The 20,750-nt window shown below is 52.4% G+C and overlaps 1 protein-coding gene across 1 annotated transcript; it reads right to left on the bottom strand.

Moving 5' to 3' along the window:
- Positions 1–68: 68 nt before the first annotated feature.
- LOC306806016 (ADAMTS-like protein 2) lies at positions 69–19,994 on the bottom strand (the record flags this gene model as incomplete). The annotated part of the gene is given in 19 exon segments (XM_079314397.1): positions 69–577; positions 689–833; positions 1,505–1,681; positions 3,274–3,444; positions 3,812–3,967; positions 4,530–4,743; positions 5,078–5,204; positions 5,376–5,482; positions 6,216–6,624; positions 7,296–7,722; positions 7,941–8,116; positions 8,430–8,510; positions 9,768–9,891; positions 10,130–10,275; positions 10,927–11,029; positions 11,529–11,604; positions 13,389–13,526; positions 19,826–19,968; positions 19,971–19,994. Coding segments are annotated over 19 exon segments (3,063 nt in total). The 3' UTR covers positions 69–458.
- Positions 19,995–20,750: the final 756 nt, after the last annotated feature.

Raw genomic sequence — 20,750 nt, 5'->3', positions numbered from 1 at the left:
CTCCTGTTTTTGCTCCTCTTGTGTCCCCTGCTCCTCCCTAGGCACATGCATCCCAAATCCAGAGTTTTATAGTTTATCTCTTTATTGTGACACAATTTTTCGGTGTGTTTTGGCAGTTGCCCTTGTATAAGGAGCCTGCAGGGCAGAGCGGAGGGATGCTGCTGTCCCTGCCCTGCTGCAGCTGGCCTTGACACCCTGAGAGACGGTGGCAGCAGGGACAGGCTCTCCCAACTCACTCCTCAGTAGTTTTCTAGGCACTGATGGTTTGTTTTGTGTGAAACCCTCTCAATGGAGAGGGAACAGTGATGACTAAGTTGTAGGAACCCTTCCTCCCTGAGCAGGCTGCTCTACAGGGACTGGCTCCACAGCCAAGCCAAGTGGGGTGGCTTCAAGTGGAAAGTCTGGCTCGAGGGGGCTGCTGCCCCTGAACTTGGAAGGAAAGTGAGGCCTGGCAATGCTCAGGGTGACTTGAGGCGACAGGACCAGCAGCAGGCCTTCCTGTAGTACCAGTGTGAGCACAGCTTCACCTTCAGCACCAGCACACAGTTGGCCGTCACTTTGTCTTCACAGGCATCTTCTGGGGAGCAGAAGCACACACAGCAGGGTTACAAAAGAGATGTGCTTCCCCAGCATGGACATTATGGACAGAGCCAAGGGCTCCTCCACCTCCCTGCCTTCCCAGACATACCTGGTGCCTCCGTGGGGCACGGCTGGAGCTGGCAGGTCTGCCTGGCCTCTGGTTTGGCAGAGGGGTCACAGCCCTGAGCCAGTGCCTCCCCCTGGTAGCACTTCACCTCCCGCAGTCGCACACCAGCTCCACACGTCTTGCTGCACTGTCGGGGTGAAGAAACAGGAAAGAGAACGTGAGAGGCTTTTCTATTCTTCTATAGCTCCCAAGTTCTTTGCTCTACCCAAGTTCTTTGGTCTCCCAATCCCTGTTGGGGGATTCCTGTTTTTGAGGAGGTTTGGGTCAAATGCAACATCGATCTCAAACTTACTCTCCCTTTTTTTTGCTGGAGGAAAGCATCCCTGAGTTGGGGTTGGGGCAGAGCAAGACAGAGTTTGCTTTTCATCTCTTTGTTGCAGCTCAGAACTATTTTTGTTTGGAGCATTGATGCTGTGTCAGGAAATGGAGAAAATGGCTGCTATAAACCAGACATAGCTCCCCAATCTTCCCATACCCTAAATGTTCACTAGTTAATATTAAGGGAAAGAGGGAAAGACAAAACATGGACTCCTGGCAGCGGAGGAGACACGGCTGTATCCTGCATGCCTGGAGTGTGATGCATGCTCTTTTTGAGGCAACAACCCCCATGCCCCAAGATTTTCTCCAGCCTGTGTGTGCCAGTCTGTCATCCTGCTGCCTGTTCTGCAGAAGAACAAAACTTGGGGTCCCATCCAGACTTGGCAGAGCAGGCTGCCAGAGAGCCTCAGCACAGGTCCTGCTCCACCAACCAGGGCTACGAGGCCTCCCCTGCCCCTTCCCCACCACCCCCAGCCCTACCTGGGACCAGGAGGTGGTGAACCATGTTGAACATGGCCTCCTGAAACAGGCAGCTTGTTGCTCAGGTTTTGGAGAGGTCTGGCAGCGCTTCTCAGGGTACTCTCTGTACAGCCCATTCTCCAGGCCCACGCACAGCACCAGCCGGGTCTTCATCCCTCGCCCACAGCTGGCATTGCACTGCAAGGGAACAGAGCAGCCTGGTAGCAAGGGATGCTCCAGCTTCAGGCAAGAGGGCATTCTGCTCAGAAGGAAGGCTTAATGCCTGTGCTAACACCAGTCTAACGGAAGTGCTGCCCAGATTTCCTAGGGAGCAGGGACAAATGCTGGTAATTAGCATTCAGTTGAGTTCACCTTGGCTGGCCCTGAGAGCAGCTACTGCAGGACGCCTGGAGCAGCCAAGCTAAGACTGCAAGAGGCTGTTTCTGTCTTATTCTATGTGTATCTATGTTCTGAAAATCCACATAGCATATGCATGCAGCAACCTCCATCTTGGAGTACTGCCAAGCTTTGTGGGGGCCCAAGAGGGCTGAAGTGGTGCAGTGCAGGTGATGTGCACAGACAAGCACTGCTGAACCCAGAGCTTAGCTGGGAGGGCTCTCACCATCAGGACACCACCAGGAAAAGCAGCAGGAGGCAGGATCTGCTCCCTGATGCCCATGCAGGCAGTTGCCAGTTTGAGATTCCACTGCTTTGAGTCCTTTTTCACCACAGCAGGGCTAGCACAACTGGCTTGCATCCGCCCTTAGTCATCCTGAGAACTCAGAGCTCATCAGCAGACAGAACACAGAAAGAAGCTGGCACAGGCAAAGGTGGAGAGCTCAGCTGATGTTTCAGAGCTGTGATGAGTTTCATAGCTGGGTCACAGATGAAAATGGCACTTCAGGACTGTGTGTGACCCACACAGGAATGTCAGAACAGGGGAGGGTTACAGAACTGCCAGGTTTAACCAGCCTGTGCTTGTCCAGCCTGTGCTGGAGGAGGTTCAGTTGAATGCAGTCAGCAGCTATAAAGGGACCAAAGCGAGAAGAGAGGCTTAGCCATGATTGGAGAGAAGAGGGCTTGGCTGCTTCCCTAATTTCCTAGAAACCTTCTTCCTTAGTGCTATTCGAATCGTGGTTTTGCTCAAGACTTCAAAGAAAAAGCCCAAGCCTCACAACTGACACAATGTGTTTCTTTGGATACTCTGGGATTTGGATCAGCATGCAAGGGGAAGCCTGAAGTCTTTAGGCCTTGAGCAACAGAAAGAGAGTAAAAAGATGTGCAGAGACTGAGTGTTGGGTGGAACAGAGCACCTGGACCACGTTCACTGGACTGTCATCCCTGGAGCAAGTACACAGTTATGGTCTGGATGTGACTTCCAGCACAGGGATCTGGGCCGTGGTTCAGGTTAACCTCCAGCTGTTACTTATCAGAGACGAAGCCAGTTTTGTTCAGACTTTCTCTTTTACTGGTGGGAAATCATGTCCTTTGTGGGCTTGAGTGAACTGAGGAGCCAGGTGGGAGAGCAGTTTCCTCAAGGTATTGCTGCCATCCCGTGGAGCTCCTTGGGAAGGCAGTGAATGCCACAGGGTTTTTATGGGTACGCCAGGGACAAGCTGGGATATTCACTACTCCTTCCCTCTTTCTCAAAGGAGCTGGGACAAGGATACGGATCCATTTCTGGAGGTCACACTATACAACTGTGCTCTGCCATGGGAGCCATAGGTGGGATGGGGTAGGATATGGGGTAGAAAGGAGGTCTGAGGACACAGGGGTGGGCTTGGCTTTACCTGCTCCCATTCCTGCTCCACCCAGTGTGCGGGGCAGTTCTTGTCTCCACAGGGGTGGACAGCCAGGGGCTTGGTGGCCAGGTCACACTGCGAGCTGGAGATCACCTTGCCCTCCAGGTTGCGACACGCGATGAAGCGGCTCATGCGCCCCTCTCCACACGAACCTGAGCACTTGGAGAGCAAAAGGCATTTAGACACATCAGAAAGCTGGGAATTGGAGAAGTCAGGGTTGGTGGTGCCAGTAGGGTTGAGTCCAGAGTCCAGCCCTGACACCGGGACTGTGGCACTGGCTCCCAAGGGATTTTAAAGGGGCTTCCATTCTCCAGGTACCGTGAGATTCCCAGATTATTGAATGGAGCTCAGCTCACAGTTAACCAAAATTTACAGCAAGGAGAGGCAAAACCAGAGGTTATTTTAGTTTTCTGTAGCTTGGCCTCTGCCAGAAGAGAGCCGACAGATGCTGCATCACATCTGCCCGGCTGCTGCCACCCTCCAGCCCGGCGCCGGGTGCCGGAGGCCGGCAGATGCCCGGACTCACGGGGCCCCAGTCGGAGGCGGTCCAGCGGCGGTCGCAGGGCGGGCCCGTGCACGCCCTCTCGCTGCTGGGCTTGCGGGACTCGTCGCACAGCGGAGCTTCCACCGAGCAGCGCACCTCCCGCTTCATGGTCCCCGGCGTGCCGCACCGCGCCGAGCACTGCAGGGGTAAAGGAGTCAGCCCGGGCTCAGGAGCACACAGCAAGGGTGGGGAAGCAGCTGTGCCGCCGCCCGTTTTACTCCGGCTGCTCTAGGAGAGAGGGGAAGGGCCCCAGCAAGGACAGAAAAAGGTGTGTCTCCCTCTGTCTTTGCTGCTCATTTGGTTTGGGATCTAGAGCTACAACACATCGATGTGCTGATGCCTAAACTGCTGTTCAAAGTCACTGGGCCACAACCCAAGCACGTTATGGGAAGTGAGTCAAAGGGACTGCAATGGTACTGTTTCCCAACTGGCCTTCAGTTTGGATCCTCTAAAAGAGGAAGCTTCTTGCTGGCAGGGCTTTCACTTGATCAATGTCCTGCTTTAGAAGTGACCATAGAGAAAATGTTTTGCACAGGCTTTTGTCCCCTGATCAGTGCCAGAACAGGGCAGTTGCAGGTAAAGGCACCCTTGTTTCACCAGGGGCTTGCCCAGGGGCTTCCTCAGCACCCCGCATCCGCCAGCCACCTTCCTCCAGGCCCCACCCCAGCCCTGGCTGCTCCGCTCTGGGAGCAAAGCCTACCTCGGACCACTCGGAGAGCTCCCACTGGGGCCCACAGGCCTTGTTCTTGCAGGCTTTCCTCTGCATGGGCCTGGCCAGCCCCGCTGCCTCGCAGAGGTCGTCGTAGACGGAGCTGTCGAAGCCCGGCGCCAGCATCTTCCAGCAGCGCACGGTGCGGTACTGGGAGCCCTCGCCGCAGGTCCGGGAGCACTCGCTCCACCGGCTGGTCTCCCACCTCCACGAGCAGAGAAAGCACAGGGCAACGCCCAGGTAAGGGGGACCAGGGGGTGGCAGGGCTGTGCCTGCACACCTGGGGTTCCCTCACCCAGCAACTGCTGCTGTGGCTCTGCTCATCACATCTGAGTAAATGTGGTGCTGGTCTTGAAACCACCTTTGCCCTTAGCAGGCAATTTACGTCCCAAATTCTTCCCCTCTTTTTGCTTACAAGGGGACAAAAAGTCTTCTTAGTTTGAGCGTACCTTTCAGCCCAAATATGGCTCTGTGCCTTGAGCAGAAAATGATGCTTGAACGACATCTCCCTGTGGACAGCTGATGTCACTTCCACTCACCTAGGCTGGCAGTCTCTCCCTGTGCAAAATTCGTGAGTAGGTTCTGGTCGGGTCAGGGCATCACAGTAGGATTCATCCACTTCCACTCCATCATAGCGCACACACATTGCATAGGAGGTGCTGATACCTGCTGGGCCAGCAACACCCTCAGATCCAAGAGCCTCCTCCCACCTGCATTAAATAACTGGAGTGCTTACTGCATCTGAAACTCTCCCTGTCACATAAAAAAATACCAGGATTCTCCCCCTCAACAGCCCAAAAGGACCTCACATGATCAGTCACCTGAAGCCAGACCTACCTGAAGTGCATGTGGAGCTGCAGGGGGCATAAGCTGAGACTTTCCACCGATACATGTCAGCCAAGCTGATGTCATCATGGCCCACGGGGCTCACATCGAACTCATTGCTGTGGAAAAAGGAGGTGGTGTGAGCTAAAATTGAAAAAACTTGCTGCAAACATGAAATACAGGGAAATTCGTCCTTGATGTCTCTGAAGACGGAAAGACTTCAGTGTTTCTGCTTTCCATTTCCACCACCTTGGGCAAGGCAGACTACTGGTGGACAGAGAGTGCAAAGCTTGATCTCCTTCCCAAATTCAATGAGCAAGGAGGAAGCATCGTTCATAGTGAGTCTTGTGTATATCATGGTTTGCCAAACATGGGGGTGCCCTCAGCCTCAGCTCATACCTTGCCTGGAGGTATGACTTGGGTTGGGAAGGGAAGCTCAAGTAAGCTTCCTCTCATATCATATAATGTCATGGGGAGAGTTCATATGTGGCTTGCCAGAAATCTTTAAAGGCTGGTCTTCTGTCTCCTGCCAAATGTTTACAGAGGCTTCAGAAAGAAAGGGACAGGAGGGGCATGACATGATGGTATATGTGACATGCTATGGATTTCTGGGCTTCTTTACAACCACACCAGGTCCTTCAGCATCCACTTAAATGGACCCTGAAATATGTTCCAGGAACCTGTCAGGCCAGTTGTAACAATCGGTCTTGGGAGGAAGCACCTACAGCAGCTTCCGTGGATAGCCACTGGTGAATGGGGACATCAAGGACAGCAGGGACACTCCCAGAGGACTGGTTTGGCCCTCCCTCCCTAGCCAACCGTGCTCTGTTTGCCCAGGAAATCAGGTGCCACCTTTCAGTGCCAGGGGCTCGCAGAGGCTCTGCCTGGCTGATGTTGGTGCTGGGGCTGGCCCCAAGCAGAGGGCTCTCCACGGACGCCATCACGCTGGAGTTGGCTGCTTCCCCCTGACTGCCAGCAAACACCTCCACCTTCAGCTCCTCCAGCGAGTTCTTGCGAGCCAGGGCTCTGTGGAGGCCCTGTGGCCAGCGGGGCCAGAGCCTGGCTGTGGAGTTGCTGGGGGCCAGCCTGGCTGCCAGGGGCTGCAGCTCCCTGCAAAAGGCGGCGTTGTGAGGGTCCCGCTGGCAGAGGCGCCTGAGCAGACGGAGCCTGGAGGATGTGACACGGCCGCTCTCCGACAGCTCGGCTCTCCTCCTGCTGTAGGGCACGGCCGTGCTGATGGAGATTTGGTTGAACCTGACAGCTGCAATTGAAATATATGCTGTAACTGTATGGGATGGTTTGTACTTCAGCGTGTGGCATTTAACATTCGGTGTTCAGCCTAAAAATAAAATTTCTACTAGGGAGCATCAGCAGGCTTTAATTACCCTGGTCAACCCCTCCCTCTGTCTGCCCAGTGCTCTGGAGCCCCATTTAAGCTCCAGTCTGGGCCTTCATTCCTGGGCTACAAAATGTTGCACATGTTCTTAGTTCCTGGATTGTTGTACGGCTCTCCCAGACGGATCTCAGGTTTGACTTGTCCCCTTGCTGTCCCCTGATGACCACTGGACTGTTGCTAGGTCCTGTTGCTGTCACTGCCCTGCCTGCCAAGCTCAGGCACCGAGTGAGTGCCCTGCCTAACCCATATTACAGGATCACAGAGCCACAGAATGAGCTAGGCTGGAAAAGACCTTTGAGATCGTCAAGTCCAACCTATGACCCAACACCTCTTCACTGTGGCCACCCTCTCACAGCCTCCCTTTCTCCCACAAAGCTACTGGCCCTTGCTGTTCCCTGACAGTCTCCACCCCACTATTTACCACCCTTCCCTCCTGTCCACCCTGATGCTAAAGCCACCTTAGATTTCAAGAAGACCACTGCAGAATGTCTGCTTTCAGTCAATAAAACAGGGGAAAGAAGAACAAAACCACCAACCCAACTCTGTTTCTTCACCAGCTGCTGCTGCTTCCTCCTCCTCTTCCTCTCCTGCTGTATTTGCATGGTAGACCTGTCTGATCTGAAAGTCATACTTCTCCTTCTCTTCACTTTGTTCCCAGCCCCAGTCCTGGGTCTGACTGGTAGAGTTGGTCTGGAAGAAGTGTGGGGGGCCAAAGTCTAAATCTTCTTGCCCTTCCCTTAGAGGAAGCTGTTCACTGGTGTCATCTGGTGACAGGGAGAGCCATGTGGCATTGGAGTCCTGGGCAGCTCTGGAGCTGGCTGGAATGGGATGGCTCTGGCTGGTTTCTGGTAGGTGGTGATAGAGAGGCCTGGCAAGAGCAGGGGCTGCAGTTCGGAGAGGTGGTGTCCGTGGGACAGTGTAGTCATAAGTTATGTGAGGCATTTTCCCATTAAAGTTATAGTACTGGAGGAAACAGGGAAAGAAAACAAAACTCCTTTTATTTTGAGGGTATGAATTTCCCAAAAACCTTTTCTAGCTGCATCTGTTTGGGGATGGCTGTTAAGAGATATAAATCCAAAAGGGAAGACCTCCCCCACCTGTCTTGCTTCCTCAACCCACCCACACATGCAGGTTTGGCTTGGGAAGCAGGTTATCTTGCTGCTGTGTGGCTCCTCACATACCATGGCATTCAGAGACTGGTTAGTGGGCCCATGAGCTATGATGTACTCCAGCCCATCCGAGGTCAGGCTCAGGGGCCGCCGGTACTTGAAGATGGTGCCAGCTACCCTGAAGTTCTGAGGGTTGTCAATGCCAGAGTTGCCATTGAAGAAGAAATGCCCAGATTCATCTGCAAGTGCTTCAAAGAGAGAGAAAACAGACAAATAGGACATTCTGCAGAACTCTGGCACTGAGGAGAGCAAAGAACCCAGAAATGAGAAATGCCCAGCAGAAACAGAACCCCAGGCCCTGCCCATAGTGAACTTGGGTTCCAAATGTCTGTCCTGGCACTGGAGATGTGGTAGCCTTGGTTTTTGGAGAGATGAAGCACCCATGTAGCTATCCTGGAGGAAATGCTCTCAGTAGCTCTCTCACAGCACAGGTGGGAGTGCACAGAGCCTCTCCAGGCAGCTGAACTGGGGTCTCCACAGCCATGCAGCTCCTCTGCTCACCCAGGATGTTTTCTGTTTTCCTGCGCTCAATGATGAGGATGTCCGTGGCACCAGCAGGGATGTTGGTGATGAACACGTAACCTGAGGAACAGAACAGAGCCTGAGGAGACCCCAAGGACAGAATAAAAAGGTCTGAGTGGGAAAAGCAGCTCATGGGACAAGTGTATTTGTAGGGAGGCAGTGCTGCCCTTCAGGAGCAGGGTTGCTGAGGAACTGAATGCACATTGCATCAGTCTGTGAGCTCTCATCCCAAATCTCCTCTGAAATCCCATTAACAGATCACCATTATGGATGTCAGTCTGAGCACTGCTGGGTTTGGAGTTGGGAAGGAACAATGAAATAGTCTGGCTTTGGGGGTGTGGATGAATGTGCTTTCACACTCTTTCTGGCAAGAGCACAGAAAAAAAGCTTAGTAGTGATCAGGGCTGATGCTAAACAGAGGGTGGAAAAAGACCATAGGTCCCCTCAGCTCCTGACTCCATGGAATTTGTCTCAGGAGTAACATAAAAATTGACCTTTAAAGGGAGAGGAAATAAGAGGCTCTTAAAGTTGCCTGGTTTGGCAGATTGTCTTTCCTGCTGGAAATGCAGGTCTTGTCTGTTCTGTAAGGTATTATGAGGGCTGGAATGGGAGGCCAAAACTGTACCCATACTGCTACAGGGGTAACACCTCTACCCCTGCCCTGGAAAGGGGCCTGAGTGCTTTTCTAGGCTGGTGTTTGTAGGGAGTGAGGCAAACTAGTGAAACAACAAGAGTGTGAAATGTTGTTCCAAAACATCCTCAAAACACAGTTCATGAATTACTAATGAGCATACCACAGTCTACATTCCTTCTGTGACTGGAGGACTGGCCCATCAGGCTGCAGGGATGAATCTTAGCCTGATTTCAGAGGGGACTGTCCCCCATCTGTGCCAGCCACAGGACTGGGGAAAGCAAGAGATTAAGTGCAGGCTGAAACAAATGCTGTGACCCTCATCGTAGCTTAAGTTTCAAATGAACACGTAGCACAAATAAAAGAAGATTCATTGATCTCTTCACATTATCTGAGGTGGGCAAGATGCCAGAATCAATAAGAACAAACAGATCCCCAGCTGCTTCCTATTCTAAACAGGTGAAGGGAAACCTTACCAGCCCAATATAGAGCACATCAAACCAATCTCCTCTGATGATTAAGTGAGAAGGACAAACACAGGCGTTTAAGCAGGGGTGGTGGCACTCCTCAACTCTTTCCACCAAGCAGCTGGGAAAGCTCCTACCCACGTTCCAGCCAGTCCCCCTCCATGCCAGCTGGTGGTGAGAAGCAGCAGGTGAAGTCTGCAGGCTGGTAGCAGGGAGTACCTATCTGTGAGATTGCCCTTCGGAAGGTGCCTGAGACGCGGTGGCAAGTGCTGCCGTCCCCTCCACACACCCTGCATCTGTCCATGGTCCGGGGCGAGTACAGCCTCCCATCGCACCCCACTGGCTGCAAACACAAACAACACAGCGTTTCCTGGGGTCAGCCCGTCTCCACAGGCCAGGGGCTGTCCCAGGAAATGCTACTGTGCTCTTTTGGGGAGGTTCTGGGGGGTGGTAACAAATTAATCCAATACAAGGCCTCTGTTCCAGCTCCCTGCTGGGACCTCCTTGGCTTTGCCTCACCAGGAGGTTCAGCCATGCAATTAAAATCCCAATTTCTCTACTGCTTCCTCCCAGAGCCTCACCTCACACTTCCCATTGATGCAGACCCCTTGATAGGTCCTGTCCTTGCAGGAGGTGCCATCCTGTGCTCGGGCCATCAGCTGCCTCTCTCCACTCCGAGTGGTGCACTGCAGGTCGCACGGCTTGTTGGAGATACTGGTGTAGTCATCTGCAGGGACAGAGACAGAGGATCACCAGGCAGGTCAAGATGCCCAGAGATGGGCAGCGAGGAAGGAGACCTTCCCCTTGTCCCTGCTGATGGTTTGATGTCACCTGGGATGTTCCTGCTACTCGCAATGACACCCCAAGGGCACGGATTTTACAGCAGTGAAGGGGTGACAGCGTGAGACTGCACTGGGGACTGTGCCAAGCAGAAATAGTTCTTGCTGGCAAACCCTCTTCCTTTCCATGCCCTTGTAGTGCCATCACTGTGCCCAGCATGGGAATGTGCATCAGCATATCCCTGGCCATTCATAAATGCCCAAAAGCAAAAAAAGGGCTGCAGGAGGGGCACTGACTGTGTGGGGTGATGGGCAGCTATGCCCTGTTCACATGAGCAGCTGAAGGTGCAGATGTTCCATGTCCCCTTGGCAGCTAATGGAGATACAGGTGAGTCCAGAAACAAGGTAGTATCTTAGGTGAACTCAGTCTGGGTCTCAACTGGACACCCATGTAAAGTCACTGTGTAGGAAATGGAGCATCCTGTTCAGAACAAGCCAGAGCACCCATCCCTTGTGCCCAAGCACTTTACTTTTCTTTGCCCAAAAGGATACTCTGGGTGTGTTCTGATCCTCACCCCTGTGAAGTTGTGAAAACCCACCTGGATAGAGGGGCATCCAGTGGTAATAGTGCTTCCCAAAGGCTTTGGCATTGAAACTGGAGCACTGCTGCTGTTTGAAGCTTGCTGTGTTGGCTGGGCAGGGCTGTGGAGGGAACAAAGGTAATCAAAAAGCTCCTTATCTCACAGCCAGTCTTGTGACAGCTGACTGTCCCTGCTGCATCCTTGCAGGATGAAAATGTGCTGTCCACCCTGGAAGGAATTGGTGATGAATTTGGAGGTCCCCTAAGTCAGGCAGGAAGGCCAGGTTTTCATTGCCAAGGGCCTCTCAAACAACTGCATTTAACAGGGTTGCAAAAATTCCTTCCAGCAATGGGAAAAGTAGCAACAGGAAAAGCATACTGGAAAAACTTCATCCCTCCCCTCACCCCACAACAAATATGTTTTTACATCCTTCTGTCCCATCTCCCAGCCCCAAACAATAGAGGCCATCTCCCATATCCTCAAAGGCACCATATCCCTTGTCTCCATCTTCTGAGGGACCAATCCCACCCCAAGTGCTGGTGATTTTGCAGCTCCAAGCAGGACCTCCTGAGTCCCACAGCCTCCAGTAAGGACCAGTCAGAATTGGAAGTGGTTCTCACCTGTTGCTGGCACAGCTGGTAGTGCTTGGCTTGACCAACACACATGGTGCTGTTCGTTCCCTGTGGCATCTGGAGCCTGGAAAGCAGAAATTTCCAGACATAAGCTGGAGATCTGTGAAGTACCCAGGTATTGAGGATGACACAGGAGTTAGGCCTGACTTAAGTGGGAGAAACAAGGCAGATGTTTCATCAGAGAAAAACTTTCTGGATCTAGACTGGCCAACATCTCCTCTGAAACAGACCTTCAGTGCTTTTAGGTGGGCTGTGATTCTAGGCTATTTTTATTTTAGGGTAGGCTGAACATCAGGTAGAACCTGATGGTCCATCACTCCTATGGATGTGTCCAGGATTTGCAGTGACTGGGGGAGTTGATTTCAGAATCCACTGAGCAATAGGCAGAGAGAAGGTGCCTATCAGGGTGACTGGCCACCCCAAGAGATTATCAGGGAAGGCTTGGTACAGGTGCTGAACCAAAACCATAGGAATTTCTCAACACTTGAATCTTTCACTCTGGCTAGCATGAGCTATCCAGGAGACACTGGACTGATGCAAAGACAGAAAAAATTATTGAAAGCTGCAAAGATATTTGGAGAATGGCTGAGACCACAGGTTAAGGCAGTGCAGTCATGATCTGCAATATAATTTAGGCAATGTGTAAAGATCTGCAGCAGACAGTGTATTAACAGCACTGGGAACTGAGGATGGAAGGAACAGCATAAGCATATACATTCTGGTCTGGCTGGAGATACTGCAGCTGTCCCTCCAGAGAAAAGCTTCACATGACACAGGCAGAGCCTAAACTTGCAGTAAGACTTCAAAAGTGCCAAGCAGAGGCTTTCTGCAGACTCAAGCAGAAATTGTTTCATGGCCATACCTGGCTCACACTTAAGCCATTCACCTTAAAGCTGCAGAAACCTGTTGAGATCTCTTTTTATATTCAGATTTGATCCCTGGACTAAAACAGGAGGTCACAGCCAGAGGGCAGGTCCTACAGCACATCTGGACCTTCACCATGCTGTCACAAAGAAGAAGTTTTGTGCTGCAGGGAGGAGGCAGGCTGGGGCCCTGCTCTGAGCTCGCTCTGCTCAGGGGCGCATTCACGCAGAAGGGAAAACTCACTGTGCTGCAGGATGCCTGCTCTCATTAACATCCCAGCAGCCTGGGGAGCAGGTTACAGAGCTGCTGGAGGAAGAGGAGGAGGGGGATTGGTGGCAAGGTAGACCAGAGAGGACAGCAGGAGTTCAGGCAGCTGCAGTTCCCCTGCTCTGCCCACTCCCACAGTCCCAATCTGACTGATCCCAGGACTGCAGCAGCTGCAGGGGACAAATGCAGATGCTGTCAGGTGACAGCCAGATAAATGACAGAGGGGGAAAAACTTGCCAGCTCTGCAGGGAATAAAGTGGGGAAATTGCTGAGATGTGGCTGAGCTGGCTGCTGCCAGGAGTAAATCAAGTCCCCATAAGGTGTCTGGCAATATGTGCCCACATCCTGAGCACAGGAACCTGCCACAAATCAGGGGATGGTCAGAGCTGCCATGGCAATGAGGGGTTTGTGAAGGAAAGGAGAAGAGGAACAGAGTCAACCTTCTCCAGCCCATAAGCCCCTCATCATCAGTACTCCAAGAGAGGACCAGCCCCTTGCTCCCCATCAGATAAATCAAGCTGAGTGGGTGACATGTTCAGGGAACCTGTCACCTGCCCCACTGCAGCGTGCTTCTCCTGTCCCCCTTCCCCACCACTGCCCACAGAAAGCAGCTGCCTTCCTCTCCCAGAGGCCACAGATGAGGGAATGGCTGACCTGCCACCCCAGGAGGTTCAGCCCCAAAACAAAGGTCTGGGGCATCCCATTTCCCACACTCACCTCTGTCGCAGGCAGTGCCTCTCCCGGGACATCACCCCCCCTCCACAGGACCTGGAGCAGGTGGACCAGGAGCTCCACTCTCCCCACCACTTGGTGACTTCTTCATCCCAGGCACCAACTCCATCTGCTGCCTCACTGCTGTCCTGACAGAAACAGAGCATTGTTAGCTGGAGAACCTGGCTCCTCAAAGGCAGCTGGATGCCTCCTTAAACAGGCAACAGGATCCGAGTCCTGCTGGGGCCACACCCCATCTCAGAATTAAAACTTGCCTCCAAGACTGAGTGCTGCATGGGAAGCAGGATGCCTTGGGATCTCATGGAATAGAGAATGGACATGTGTGGCAGTAACAGCAGCTGCAGCCTGGCCCCACAGCATCACTCCCAGCCCGGGTGAGGCAGAGCAGCAGAGCACAGCTCACGCCTGGCCCAGCAGGGAAGAGGAAGAGCTGCAGTTCTTGGCTGTGCAGGGAAGCTGGGAGTACACAGGTGTCAACTCTCAGAGCTGCATTTCCATGAATAACCTTCCCTTTGTGACTAAAGCAGCTCAGATACAGGCTCTTCATCCCCCAACCTTCACAAAAATCATTTTCAAGGCAGCTTCAGAACCAGAGCCTCTCCCCACGACCCCCACTATGTTCAGAGGAGGAATGCTCCCTCTGCCAGCACACCTTGCTGGGGCTCAGCCTGTACATTTGGCAAACCTGAGCTCCTCTGGCCCCAGCAGGGTCATTGCAGTAGGCTGCTGTTGGCTGTGCCTCCACAATTCCCAGCAGGTAAGCAATTCTGTGGTTTAGTTGTTTTGTTTTTTTTCCTGGCAGTATTTTCCTGTTTAGTGTCTGATGGTCTAAAAGCTCCCAGGGACTTTGGCAAACTTGCCTGTGCAAGAACTAATCTGCTGTTTACTGAAACACAGCTGTGAGTAGTGTTGAATGCAGCCCTGAGTTTAACACAGAACAGTGACTGGAAAGGATTTATCCAGCTAAAGTGCCAAGTGTTAAAATATTAATGGACAAAAATTAATGTTGTGTGTGTGTGTGAAGTGTGCTTTCTTAAAGCAAGGACTCAGGGAAGTTGTATCAGTGCTACTGTTAGCAAAACACGCTGGTGTTGATGGTGCTGGTGTGAACAACCCTCTGCAAAGCAGAACTGATGGATTTGAGAGAAAACTCAGCAGGGTTTGCTCATCACTAAATGTGCTCTGCTCGCTTCTTGGGCTGTCTCTTGGCTTTATGCTCTTTCACGGTGTAATAAAGCCAAAGTGCTCTTCATTTTGTCCTGTAATTCCTGCCTGAGAACTTGTGTTTCCTCAGTGCCTGCCAACAGAACAGCCTCTGGGCAGAGGAGATGCAGCTGGTTTATGCAAATGTTTTTAAAGTTGTAACTTAAATGGTTGAAATATGCACAGTGCATCTTTTTGATGGCAGGAAGGAACCTACCCTGCTGCTGCAAAAAGCACTGTGTTAGCTGATGCTTTGCTCTCCAGTGATTGCAATAGCTGATTTCAAAAACAAGATAACAAAACTCCTTGTTCTACTTTCTGTCTGGAAATGACTTGCCTGACAGGGACCAAATGCTGTGACCAGCAGCTGAGCTGCTCATTAGGAAAACAAAATTAAAAGAAACAGACATGTTTTCTAAAATACCTTTTTCTGTTCTTCCCAATGATCATCTCAACCAATTTCCTATGAGAATTTTTGTCTCACTGTATATTATCAGACTGTAAATGGAAATTCTGACTATGCAGCTTCCACATTTACAAAAGAAACAAAGCAAAAGTCACTCATTGTAAGATACTTTCAACTAATATATTTCCCTGATTACTCCTGTGCTTCTGTGTGGTACATATTTCAAGGCTGGGGTGGAAGAGCTCTTCATAGCTGTCAGAAAGGAGAATTCCAGTGATTTATCTGGTGTCTGGGTGGAGAGCTCAGCACAAAACTGATTCTCCCATAGCTGGGGAAAAAATCAAAGCTGGCGTCTTACCCCTTCCATGAGACACATGGACACATGGACCAAAAGCTGAAATACTTGCACAGCTTTTCCCCAAATGGCAATAAAAAGCATTGGTTTTTAAAAACTGTGTAGCTGTAACCTACCCAGTAGTCCTGCCCTGATGATCTTGTGATCCAAACAGGTAAGAAGGGGCAGAAGGAAAACAGGTGAAGTGAAATCATCTACTCTGTTGATCTACCCCCAAGACACAGCAGGATTTGTGTATTTGGAATGGTGGGAAGTTGCAGGCTCCTTTTCAGGGTTCCTGTCTGGGTGCAAGGAGATTGGGCACAGCTGAGGGTTGGGGGAGATCTGCATCCCCACCTCTGTGAGCTTCTTTCCCAGATAGGATAGGGTACATCTCTGCACTGCACCTCACTGATAGGAGCCAGATGAAGATTTATTGAAAGATTCTAGTCAGGGAGACTTGTTCTTTTAATAGAATGTGTTCCCCCATATCCATAATCCCTGTTCCTGCTTCCTCTCTGCACTGAAGGAATCAATCACTTTTTAAGCAGATTGATTTGGCTCTCAGGTTTTCCATGACTAAGCTCCCTTGCCAGACCTTCCCTAGGAGCATTTATTCTCTTGTGTAAGCAAGGACAATGCTGAGCTGTCCCCTTGGTCATGTCCCTTATGGCATGACTACATCCAAGTCCTAGGCCTGGACTAGGAGTGGGAGCTTCAGGTACTTAAAGCTGGGGCAGCTGGTTCCAATCTGTGCTGAATTTATTGTATTGTCAGAAGAAAATCTGCATTGACTATGACACACAAATGGTTCTTGTTTTTAATTGAAGATATATGCATTTTCCAAAAGTCCAGATAATAAATTAAGGACTGTGGGACAGACTCCAGATTAAATTAACTCCTAGCTTCAGTTTCCCAAGCATCTCAAAAAATCCCAAGAGTGGATTCTGGACAAATGAATTCCCCTACCCACCTAATCCTCACAGAGGGAGAAATTAAAGGGGCTGAATTTTGAACTCTTTTGCACTGTCCTGGTTATGGGAGATGCCGGAGCTGCTCTGATTTGCACTCTGCTGAGAATCCTGAAAAAGGAGCAGGATAAAGGAGCACGTGCATCTCCTGTGCTATAACACCAGGGCACAGGAGGTGCACATGGGTTCAGCTTTTATAAGGCTGGCTCTGCCTGAAGGAGATATGATTCCTTAGGTGATGAGAATTTCCATCCTAGAAAAGACAGACCATATTCCAGCTCAGCCAGGTGCTCCCCACAAGAATTTCCCCCGAGGTGCTTGTGGTTTGGCACCTGGTGGTTACAGAGCTGCAGCTTTTCCTCTCTGAGGCTAACCAAGGAATTCCAGTGGGCTGCCCTCCCACCCCTCACAGGGGAGCAGAGCTGTGAGCCCCAACCTGCAGGGAACTTTTCCAGGATAGAACGCCTGTGCCCAGATTTGCCAGTATCAAAAGAACATCACTCTCCAAACCAGTGCTACTGAAAGCTCTTTCTGCCCAAGTGAAGCCCCAGCAGCTGCTTCCCCTCTCCCCCCTGCCAAACAAAGGCTGCCACAAGCAAGAAATGCTTCAGCCCTGCTCAGGAGGGTGGGCCTGCCCTGACATCCTATCAGATTTCCAGGCGGCCTTTCTGAAGAGTTGAAAGGGATAAAATAAATTCTCCTCTGCCTCTCTGTCATGCTCTGATCAGCTTGGAGCTACACTGGGTTTCCCAGAAACCTGGGAATAACTGCAATTACCATGTCCCCTGTGTTGCTTATTGTTGTGCCTAATCTTGAGATTCATTAGAGCCTGGCTGCTGGGGAAAAAAGCTGTCTGGGAAGAGAGACCACAAACATGCCTCCTTTAATAGAGGAGCTGAGGGGAAAGGCTCTCTCTGCAGCCTTGAGGGCTGGCCCACCACTGAAGGGCACAGTAGCTGTCATAAAATGCTCTGCTCAACCCTGTCTGAGTGTGTGAGACAACTCAAAACAGCAGTTGAAAATGAAATAAATTCTTCCCAGACCTTTTCCAAAGCTGTTAACTGCATGTCCTCTACCAAAAATTTCCACCATCCCTTTACTTAAGGGCTTCTCTCTACAGCAAACCACACCACTTACTGAAATACTAAGTAGCTTCAGATGTCTGAATGCCTGGAATGAATGGCAGATTATTATCTGGGAATGAATGACCGTGTTCAATGCCCCTGGTTTGGATTCCCCTTCTCATTCTCTGACTGAAGCTGTGGTGATACACTCTACCAGAGCCCTGAGAAAAAAACAATAGCAGTTGCAATTATGCCCTGATGTTTTACAAAAGAAGTGGGGTTTATATAAAGCTATTTCTCATCCTGTCATTGTTTTACACTACTTATGTAGACTAGATAGTCTGTGTGAGAGATTCAATATTGGAAGCAGACACAGACCCAAATTTTCCCTAGAAAAGCTGAAACAAGGTATCTAAGGAGTTTTCCATAGAGGCAGGTATCCTGAGGTGAAAGAAGCAATGCAGAATAATTTTTAAGGGATCAGGAAGAACAGTAATCTGTGGGGAAATGAAAGTTTGTTAAGATGTGGAATTGCAGCTGATAGGCAACAAAATCTGGACATATAATGAGGCAGAGATGAAAAGCAAATTAGAAAACCAGTGAACAGAAGCCAGTGGAGAACTACCAAGTTCTGTTCATAATCCTTCCATGACAGAAAGTTCACAGGCAAAGTGCTGCATGTCATTACAAAACACTTGGTCCAAGCCAGGTCACTCCCTGCAAGCAGGATAATGCACATATCCTGGGACAAACTGGTAGAAAAGATGGAAAACTGTGAAGGGGGAGGAGGAAGTAACAGGCAGTGAGCACGAGACATATCTACCACCGGGTTTTTCAGAGGCATTGAATGCAGTTAGGAAGGAAGTTAGCTCGGAAGTTGCTTGCCCAAACTCTGGATTGAGGTTTGCTGACACACTTTGTATAATGTTTTAAATGGAAAACAGGAGGGCAGGAGGAACCAGAGGTTAATTCTCCAATGAGCATTTTGTGCACTGCCTTGCACTAGAAATTGAGAACAATCAGTACCAACAGCCCAGACAACTCAAACCATGTCATCTGTGATCAGATTGCTCTGTGAGGATCTCCTGGAGCAAGAGAATCTTCAGGGCACAGCTGGACACAGAACTGGTGTGTGTTTGTCCTGGGGAGCCCTCCTCCCACCTGGGGATGCCCTTGTCTGAGGTGTTGTGCAAACACAGCTGCTGGGGGCAGGGAGAACAGAGCAGCCTGTGCACGTGTGTTGATGGAGGAGTCCATCCAGGTCGGTCCCCACTGAAGGACTTCACATCTGTTTAGCTTGACCTGGCTTGCTCTGCCTGAAGCTTCTGACTTAGCCCTGCAGCTCAGGGGTAATCAGAACAGGCAGCAGATGTGCAGGGAGGAAAAAAACAAAGTGGAAATGAGACACCTGAGCTCCAAAATTAAGACAAACCCCAGAACAGAAGACACTGCTGCCCCTCAAACCTGAGTATCCCCAGTAAATCTTCAGTGTCTGGTCTTTTTTGTGTCTAAAATGGCTCGTGTGGGATTGCTTTATCCCAGCCATGAGTCTGGGGGTGGGAAACACAACTCAAAACCCCCTTCCTTCAGCAGAGCAGAATTCCTTAGGCAGCAAAGAAATCCGGCCAGGTTCCCCTCGAGGAAACGGGAGCGCCGAGGCACAATGCAGGCAGTGACCCGTGGAGGCAAGGGCACCGCCGGCGCCCCGCGAAGCCGGGATTTCTGCCGGGAAAAGGGGATTTCTGCCGACCCTGCCACGGGAACGGGGGCGATTCACCCCGGCTGGGCCCCGGGGAGGAGACGGGACAGGGACAGGGGTCTCGGTGAAACAAGTGCCGCGGGAGAAGGGCCAGGCTGAGGGTCCTTTGTGGAGGAGAGATGAGATGAGGGGAGCGCGGGGCTCTGATGCCTGGACACGCACCCCATGGTCAGTGGGGAAAGCAGCTGCCTAAAGCCATGCTCGGGGCGGCGGGAGGGACAGGGAAGGGGAAAATTTGTTTTTTCTAGCCCTAAAAACTTGGGCCAACCTTCTCCTAGGGACGAGCGTGGAGGGATGAACGTGGTGGGCAGCTCCGGGCAAACCCCCAGGCAGGGAGAGGCGCCGCGCCCCCGCGGTCCCTCTGGTGATGCTGGGACCCTCTTCATGCATCCTCACACCCCCATCAGCCTTTTGTTAGCGGGCAAAGTCTGGTCCTCGAGGTCAGCTTGGGGGACAGGCGACGAAACCCCCTTCCCGAGCGGCGCATGAGTGCGGGAGGGAGGGAAGCGCGGGGATCGCGGAGCACGGGAACCTGAAACCTGCGGGGAAGGGCGAGGGGCCGCGGGTCGGACCCGCTCCGTGCCTGCCCCGCCGCGGCTCCCCGAGGGGAGGGAAGAAGGGAAGGAAGGAAGGCAGGAAGGAAGGCAGGAGGGAGGGCGCGGGGGGAGGCTCGGCCGCCGCTTACCTTATCGCCGAGGGGGGCGGCGGCGCGGAGGAGGAGGAGGAGGAGGAGGCGGCGGGGAGCGGCGGCCATGCCGCGCTGCTGCTGCCGCTGCCGCGGAGGAGGAGGCGGCTCGGCGGCCCCACAGCGGCGGCGGCGGGCGCGGCGGGGCCCGCGGAGCGCGGCCCGGCATGGCTGGGGGAGTTAATGACTTTACAACCTGCCGGGTGGCGGGCGGCGACCCGCGGCGCGGCCGCTAGGCGGGGGAGGGATGGGGTCGGGATGGGGCTGGGATGGGGCTGGGATGGGATGGGATGGGATGGGATGGGATGGGATGGGATGGGATGGGATGGGATGGGATGGGATGGGATGGGATGGGATGGGATGGGATGGGATGGGATGGGATGGGATGGGATGGGATGGGATGGGATGGGATGGGGGCTCCTCGGGCCCCGCCGCGCCCCGCCTGCCCCTCGCACCGCCCCGCTCGCAGCTCGCTCTGTGCGGATCTGCCCGAGCCCCCGCAGCGGCCCCGGCGCCGAGAGCCCCTGCGGAGCCGCCCGCGCTGCCCCTCGCTCTGGAGCGGAGATCTCCGTTCGTTTCCTCCCGCACAAAACTCTTTCGCTACCCGATTCCTCCTTCCTGCCCTCTGTAGGCAGGCTGTGTTTCCCCAGGCATCCCTCTGGTCCGGCTGGAGCAGCCGGTGCTCCGTGCTGGGACAGAGCGCAGCATCCCCCGGGACACGGGGAGCTGCTTTTGCTGCGAGCGTGGCTGAATCACAGAATCCTAGCATGGTTTGGGTTGGAAGGGACCTTAAAGACCATCTTGTCCTACTCCTTGCATGCCACGGGCAGGGACGGCTTCCACTATCCCAGGGTGCTCCAAGCCCCGACCCTGGTCTTGAACACTGCTAGGGATGGGGCAGCCACAACTTCCCTGGGCAACCTGT

The sequence above is a fragment of the Erithacus rubecula genome, assembly GCF_903797595.1.
Source record: "Erithacus rubecula genome assembly, chromosome: 10".
Classification (NCBI taxonomy): Eukaryota; Metazoa; Chordata; class Aves; order Passeriformes; family Muscicapidae; genus Erithacus; species Erithacus rubecula.
This window is presented reverse-complemented; position numbering and strand designations above follow the sequence as displayed.